Below are 8554 nucleotides of genomic sequence, written 5' to 3' on the forward strand. Positions count from 1 at the left end.
TTTGAAATTACAAACGATAATGCCTGCTCTCCATTTTACGAAGTTAAAGGCATTTCTAAATGAAGATTTTAAAGCTAATACAAGGCACGCGTAAAGGGGAAAGGGTAGACTAAAGGATGTTTTGATAGAATAGGCTTGCAAACTTGGGATTCTTTTTTAGGCCATGGGTTAGCACTATTTGAATCTCAATTCTATCATTAAGGCAAATAGCTGAACATGGCCTTTCAGTCTTTTCAAGCCTGTTGGCTCTGTCTACCCCGCAAGGGATATAGACGTGACCATATGTTTGATAGAATCGAGTCGTTTTATAAAAAAATTTGGTTAAGAGTACCCTTTACTCATGTAATTGCATTATTGGTTGATGACGCAAAAAATATGCAGACATTTTCATCAGAATATGTACAGAGCGTCGTTGGTGGAATTGGTAAGGCGCTCGGTTAAAATGCGTAATGCGCAGAAAGGCACAGGTTCAAATCCCACCTCGGCCATATACCAATGACTATTTTCAAAGTTTTGTACATTAGTTTGAATACTAACTGATGCTCTTACGGTGAGGGAAAACATCGTGAGGAAACCTGCACATTCAACTGGATGTGTAACAATGGGTTAGGTTTACTTGCAAAGGTTGCGGAGTTCAGACGGGAGTCGCTTCGATGTAAACACCCGACTCACCCAATCCAGGATCCATTGTCAAAGGCATACCCCGGGCTCCAGAGTGGTGAGGATGCAACCGGGACTAAAGCCAGGAGGAAGAAAAAGAGGTATATCATGTTTTTCTCCTTTATATTGTAGACAAACATACATACTTACATACATAAAATCACGCCTCTTTCCCGAAGCAGGCAGAGACTACCTCTTTCTCTTTCTACCTCTTTTTACCTGTTGTAGACATTACTAGTGGTTAATATGTTTATTAGTCCTTCTCTAAAGATACCCAACGGTTTTTTCTTAGCTGCATGGAAAATGAATATACCTTTTCTCTTAATCGCCTTTTACAACTAACAGAGATACAGAGTTTCCATTTGCAGTACCTACCGGAAGCGACAGTATGTTACAATACTTTTTTCAAATTGTTTATTTTTATTTTCTTTACAGTTTATAAAACGACATATTTGCTATGTCATGACAAAATGGAAAAAAATATTTGTTTAACGTTACACACATTTGTAGATAGCAAAGATTATTATATAAGTACACTAATTAGCGATTGATAACATTGTCTGAGTGATAATTGATACGGCCTACACCAGTGTTTTTATTTGGAGCTATGTTTTACCTTTGGGTTTCATTCATTCATTCATTAAATGACATCTATATCCCTTGCGGGGTAGACAGAGCCAACAGTCTTGAAAAGATCGAAAAGCCAAGTAAAGCCGTACGGCTTTACGATGGATATTTAGATACGAAAATTGACAGATTTCCCATCGCCTACAAGAGAATTCTAAGTTTATTAATAGGGCCACTCCCATGGATGACGTAAAAGGTGACTAAGGGCTTACAAACTTGGTATTCTTCTCTTAGGCGACGGGCTAGCAACCTCTCACTATACCTATATGACTTTCAATTCTATCATTAAACCAAACAGCTGAACGTGGTCTTACAGTATTTTTAAGAATACTGGCTCTGTCTTCCTCGCTAGAAGATTATACGTATCTATGTATGTATAACAATATCCAGACAGACACACAAACCCCATTACTATATACGTATAATCATAAAATAGCTATAACAATATCGAAAATGTTTTATCGTGCGATAAATAAAACCGTATTGATACATTTATGGGATCATAGTCATTCAGTCCGTGATATATGTAAGAGGCGGTGTCATGGTGCCCTTAAATGTTGTGTTTTTGCTTGGAGCTTGTCTTGGTGCCTCGTTGGCTGGGAAACATGATATTTACTCCAGGTATCTCTTGTCTAAATAACATACATACATACATATGGTCACGTCTACATCCCTTGCGGGGTAGACAGAGCCAACAGTCCTGAAAAGTCTGAATGGCCACGTTCAGCTAATTGGCTTAATGATGGAATTGAGATCCAAATAGTGACAGGTTGCTAGCCCATCGCCTAAAAAGAATCCCAAGTTTGTGAGCCTATCCCTTGGTCGCCTTTTACGACATCCATGGGGAAGAGATGGAGTGGTCCTATTCTGTTTTTTTTATTGGTGCCGGGAACCACACGGCACTATATTAAATCTTGATTAAAACTGCGCTACATAGATGTGCCTTTTCCTTGACTCGCCTTTCACGAAAAGAGGGATGCTATTCCATTAAACCCTTATCATTTAGTTATATACTTAAAATGTTTCAAGGCACTCAGTCCACCGCGTATCAGTAACGACTGAAAATGAGAACACCCTGATCCACCAGCTGGAGACGAGCCTGGAACTGGACGTGTGGGAACATGGAGCACCCCCAGACAGGGACTACATCATCAGGGTCACCCCGGAACAGGAACAAGCCTTCCTGAACATCCTGGATGACCATGGCATTGCGCATGCGCTGCGACACCCAGATGTGGCCAGGTCAGTATTTCATACATACATATAATCACGTCTATATCCCCTGCGGGGTAGACAGAGCCAACAGTCCTGAGCGGACTGATAGGCCACGTTCAGCTATTCGGCTTTAAGATAGAATTGAGATTCGAATAGTGACAAGTTGCTAGCCTATCGCCTAAACAAAGAATCTCAAGTTTGTAAGCCTATCCCTTAGTCGCGTAGTCGTAGTCAGTATTTCTTTTTTAAAAAATCATGCGAAGTTCAAACTTATGGTCATGTGAATATCCCTTGCGGTTTAGACAGAGCCAACAATCTTAAAAGGACAACGTTCAGCTGTACGGCTTAATGAATGGAACAGGTTGCTAGTTTATCACCTACGATTGGAATCCCAAGTTATGAGCCGTGCCTTAGTCGTCTTTTCGACATCCACGGGAAAGGTATGGTGTGGTTTTATTCCAAAGTGCCGGAAACCACACGGCACATGCAACTTATACAAGCATAATAAAGAATATTGAAATGATTGAATAGACAAGTTGACCTTGATCAATTTGAGACGTGGCATACATACATGAATCACGCCTTTTTCCCGGAGAGGTAGGCAGAAACCACATCTTTCCACTTGCCACGATCCCTGCACACTTCTTGCGCTTTATCCATATTCATAACTCTATTCATGCAAACTCGTCGGTTTGGGGTACTCTTGACATGGGACGTGACAAGTGGAATTTTTTTGTCTCAACGTGCCGCTCTTGAAACAATATGATTTACATATATATACCTAGTCACGTCTATATCCCTTGCGGGCTAGACAGAGCCAACAGTCTTGAAAAGACTGACAGGCCACGTTCAGCTTTTTGGCTCGATGATAGAATTGAGATTCAAATAGTAACAGGTTGCTAGCCCATCGCCTATATTCGATGCGATCTTTTTATAAGCCTATCCCTTAGTCGCCTTTTACGACATCCATGGGAACGAGATGGAGCCCTATTCTTTTTTACATTGGTGCCGGAAACCACACAGCACATATGATTTAACAGGTACCTATATCTAACTGGAATTTTAAATATTTACATCATTTATTGCAGGATGTTTGAAGAATTCGACGAACAAATTGCTGAATGGAGAAAGTCTCAACTCCTAAGAAACTCCAGAATTGTACCTTTCGAGAACTATCCGAGTTATGCGGAGGTGAGTCTCAATTTATCCCAGTTACCTCTTCAATGTGATTTATGTACAGTGGGCTACATAGAAAAGGATACACTTTCGTATTGTGGACGTATATGACTCACCAATACATCGAACCTGTCTTTGGTCAAGTGTCAAAAGGGGCTAGGACATTTGTCCAAAGATTCACCAATGACCAATTTTATGACCATTTTTGATTTCAGGTAAACGATTACTTGGAGTACATAGCAGCTCAATATCCGGACCTGGCGACTTTGGTCACCGCTGGACCCAGCTACGAAGGTCGCGACGTCAAATATTTGAAGGTAGTTTGAGCTCTTTTAATCACTGTAGTCGGCTAAATTTTGTCATCATCGTACTGATATTCTCTAGGAATTATCACGATCCAAGTGTGCATGAATCAGACTCTAATCTAGCTTTGATCACAGTCACAGATTTAGTTGCTTAAGTGTGCGGGTTTCCTCACGATGTTATCCGTCATCGTAAGACCATAAGTTAATGTACAAAAGTTTTTCTGTTTGGTCAGCTGGTAGACTGGTAGAGAATGCTAAACGGCATTAAGTCCGCCTTTTGTACATTTTTTTGTGCAATCCAGTTTTTAACATAGGTACATGGCTTCGGTGGGATTCGAACCGGTGCCTTTATGCGCAACCGCGTTTTGACCAGACACCTTACCGATTCAACCACCAACGCTCTACGTGGTCCGTAAAAAAATCAGTTACCATTCAATATTCGCAAAAAAGAGTTCCAACTGCATCGCTACATTGTGATTCTAACGTGGGTGTCTACTTCTGATTATTACGAATCATCAACGCCCAAGGCATTTAAACAGAGTACTAATGTTTGTTAACTTTGACCACACAGCTGAAATAATTACCTTCATTTCAGATATCGACCACAAACTTCACAGACACGTCCAAGCCCATCTACTTCTTAGATGCGACGATCCACGCCCGAGAATGGGTGACCACTCCTGTGGCTTTGTACACCATTCACAGGCTGGTAGAGGATCTGCGGACTGAAGACAGGGATCTGCTGGAAGACATCGACTGGATTATACTGCCCATTGTGAATCCTGATGGTTTTGAGTACAGCCGCGATTATGTAAGTCTAGTTCGAAGGTTCAAGTCATCGATAAAGCTTGAGAAATTGAATTTCGTAATCGATGGATAAGCTTATTTCTACAAATAATTATTGCTATGCATAGTGTTATATACTTTCGTGAAGTGCAGGTACAATTCGGAGTATCACTTTTTAGTGATCTTAGAATAAAAGCGACAATATTAATTTGCTAACTTCGTTAGAAGACAAAAATTCAAATCAGATGGTTTGAAACCCATAGCGGTATGCAAGGTAAACCCTTAAAGAACCCATCACCTGGAAGGCTCCACTAACTCAATTCTCAACCAAAATTGCTCTTCTTTTGAAGCTAACAGTTAAAACTCGATACGCTCTTCATTTATTTTTCTGCTCAACAATAAACCCCTTTTTCCGTCTCACAGGAACGCCTCTGGCGAAGAACTCGGTCTTACAACGAGAGCGTCAGCGTCACTTGCTACGGAGTAGACGCAAATAGAAACTTCGATGTCGCCTTCAATACGATAGGAGTCTCTGCCAACCCTTGTGCTCAGGACTATCCAGGAACCGAGCCGTTCTCAGAGCCAGAGACCAGATACGTCAGGGACATCATGTTTGAATATCTGGAGAGGATTCAGATGTATCTGAACATACACAGTCATGGAAATTGGTTGCTGTATGGGTTTGGTGATACAACCTTGCCGGCTAATAGCTTGCAGGTAAGGCTAAGAGGAGTTTCTTTTACGTATAAATTAGCGTCTCTCTGATCGTGATTAGCACATTAACGAATGATTGGTGTGGTTACCTGCAGTTCAAGAATGGGACCAGGAGAGAGGGAAAAACAGTTAAGAATTCACTAAACCCCACATTTTTTTTTCATATTTGGACTTTTTATTTCCTATACCATTAAGCATGCTGGTTCTGGTAAAAAGATAGTATTTACTCATGCAGATTCTGAAGGTAAATTAATTGACTGCATCTCTCTTCCCCATGCATACTACTTGGGGATTTTCAAGGCAACAGTGAAGAGACATTAATTGAGCTTGCATGCACTACCTTAGGCCTCGTCTTAATTACCACCAGGTAGATTGAGGTCAAACTCAAAATATTAAAAAAAATATATTGAAAGGCTTATAAACTAGCGATTCCTCTTTTAGGCGATGGGCTAAAAACTTTTAATTTAGCATCTCAATTCCATCACTAATTAATACAGCTGCACATGATGCAGTCTTCAACATTTCGCTCTCTACCCTGATTTCCTTCGGTTCCATCACTGAATAGTATTTATTTATTTAAACTTTATTACACAAAAAACAAAAACGTACAAAAGGCGGACTTAATGCCGTTTGGCATTCTCTACCAGTCAACCAGCTGACCAAACAGAAAAAAAACTTTAAGTTGGTGGTGCACTTTGCACATGCATACTGACAAAATACATACATTACAAAAAAAATATGGTATCGTATATATATATATATATATATATATATAGTATCCTGTTAATATTAATATTGTGAAGTTGACGTTGTTGAAGAAAATGCTGCAGTGCAGTTTGTTACCGCTTCTTCTGCACTGACGCCTTGGAAGCGGCAGTAAACTTAGTTTTTAAGTAATTTATTTGACGTCAACCAAGTTGTTAAACCATACGACAATTATTAAGCGATATAATAGTATCCTATATATATATATATACATATATGTTCACGTCTATATCCCTTGCGGGGCAGACAGAGCCTACAGTCTTGTAAAGACTGATAGGCCACGTTCAGCTATTTGGCTATTCTAGGCTTTAGTATCCTATAATAATGAATATAAAATTTTGAATTTTGAATTTTGAATTTTTGAATTTTGTTATTCCAGATTTTCCACGTGGGTGCAGCGATGGGAGCAGCCATAGATGCCCTCAAGTTGCCTCAAGCGCGCTACTACAGGGTCGGCAATAGTGCGATCCTCTTGTATCCAACTTCTGGAAGCGCTCAGGACTATGGCCAGGTAATGATCCTCCAGACTTTAACAGTCTTTTTTTCTTCCTCTTAGCGTTATCCTCGGTTATATCCTCACCTTTCTGGAGAGGAGCCGTGGATGAACCATGATTCTGGATTGGGTGAGTCAGATTTGTAAATGAAGCGACTTCCATCTGATTTCCATAACCTTTGAAGGTAAACCTAACCTTAATGTTCAGGCTTCTTCACGACGTTTTCCCTCACCATAAGAGAATCAGTTGGCACTCAAACTAAGGTACGTATCTCAGTAAAGAATCATTGGTACATGCTAGCTTGGTGTTCGTGTCTACATCAGTGTAACTTTAGAGAGACATACATACCTACATATAGTCACGTCTATATCCCTTGCGGGGTACACAGAGCCAACAGTCTTGAAAAGACTGAATGGCCACGTTCAGCTATTTGGCTTAACGATAGAATTGAGATTCAAATAGTGACGGGTTGCTAGCCCATCGCCTAAAAGAAGAATCCCAAGTTTATAAGCCTATCCCTTAGTCGCCTTTTACGACATCCATGGGAACGAGATGGAGTGGTCCTATTCTTTTTTTTATTGGTGCCAGGAACCACACGGCATGGTAAGAGAATCAGTTTGCACTCGAACTAATGTACGTATCTCAGTTAAGAATCATTGGTACATGCTAGCTTGGTATTCGTATCTACATCAGTGTAACTTTAGAGAGACATACATACCTACATAGGGTCACGTCTATATCCCTTGCGGGGTAGACAGAGCCAACATTCTTGAAAAGACTGAATGGCCACGTTCAGCTATTTGGCTTAAAGATAGAATTGAGATTCAACAAGTGACAGGTTGCTAGCCCATCGCCTATAAAAGAATCCCAAGTTTGTAAGCCTATCCCTTAGTCGCCTTTTACGGCATTCATGGTAAAGTGATGGAGTGGTCCTATTCTTTTTTGTATTGGTGCCGGGAGCCACACGGCACTTTAGAGAGACAAGATAAAAAAATCACCACAACCTTCTCTTTTCAGCGCATCGGCATCCCATTTTCCTACACCCTGGAGTTACCAGGATACACCTACGCGTTCCAGGTGCCCCCGAGCTACATCCAGCAGATCAACACGGAGACCTGGGCCGGCTTAGCTGCCTCGGCCAGGCTTGCGCGCCTTTACTACCGAGCTAGATCTTGAAATCCGTTTTTGAATTTCTTGTACCTTTTTAAAGTAATTTATATAAAAGATTTGTGTCACTTTTATGAGTTTTTTTTTCTCATATTTGGGTCTTATGCTTTATTGCTTGATTACTACCTCAGCCAAATTAAGCAATTCCTATTTAGGTAATCTGTGATTAGTGGCTCTGTCCACCTCGTAAGAGATAAGACGATACATATGTGTATTATGACATACATAGGTACATATATTTAATCACGTCTTTATCTCAGCAATTTGGCTTAATGATAGAATATAGATTCAAATAGAGACAGGTTGCTAGCTCATCGCTTACAAGAAGCATCCCAAGTAAATAAGCCCATCCCTCAGTCGCCTTTTACGACATTCTTGGAAAAGAGATAGAGTGGTTCTATTATTTTCCTATTGGTGCCGGGAACCAGATGGCATTAATACATGATAACGCTTAATATCATAATCACTTTAATGTGATGTAACACTTCATTCCGACTGTCTGAATGGAAATAATTATGTACCATACCTAGAAACTACCTACATAAATTAGTTAATATATTTGCCAGACCCCACAATAATTGATTAAATACTAGCTGTGCCCGCGACTTCGTCCGCATGGAAACGCTATCAATTAGTAGCCTATGC

General features: G+C 40.3%; 1 protein-coding gene across 1 annotated transcript; it reads left to right on the top strand.

Moving 5' to 3' along the window:
* Positions 1–1749: 1749 nt before the first annotated feature.
* LOC106139255 (carboxypeptidase B-like) lies at positions 1750–7981 on the top strand. Its single transcript, XM_013340661.2, has 8 exons — positions 1750–1908; positions 2317–2529; positions 3591–3693; positions 3894–3995; positions 4579–4794; positions 5193–5486; positions 6628–6759; positions 7760–7981. The coding sequence occupies exons 1-8, from the start codon at positions 1829–1831 to the stop codon at positions 7916–7918; spliced, it is 1299 nt and encodes a 432-aa protein (XP_013196115.1). The 5' UTR covers positions 1750–1828; the 3' UTR covers positions 7919–7981.
* The last annotated feature ends 573 nt before the right edge of the window (positions 7982–8554 follow it).

Source organism: Amyelois transitella, chromosome 22, assembly GCF_032362555.1.
Source record: "Amyelois transitella isolate CPQ chromosome 22, ilAmyTran1.1, whole genome shotgun sequence".
In the NCBI taxonomy this organism is placed as follows: Eukaryota; Metazoa; Arthropoda; class Insecta; order Lepidoptera; family Pyralidae; genus Amyelois; species Amyelois transitella.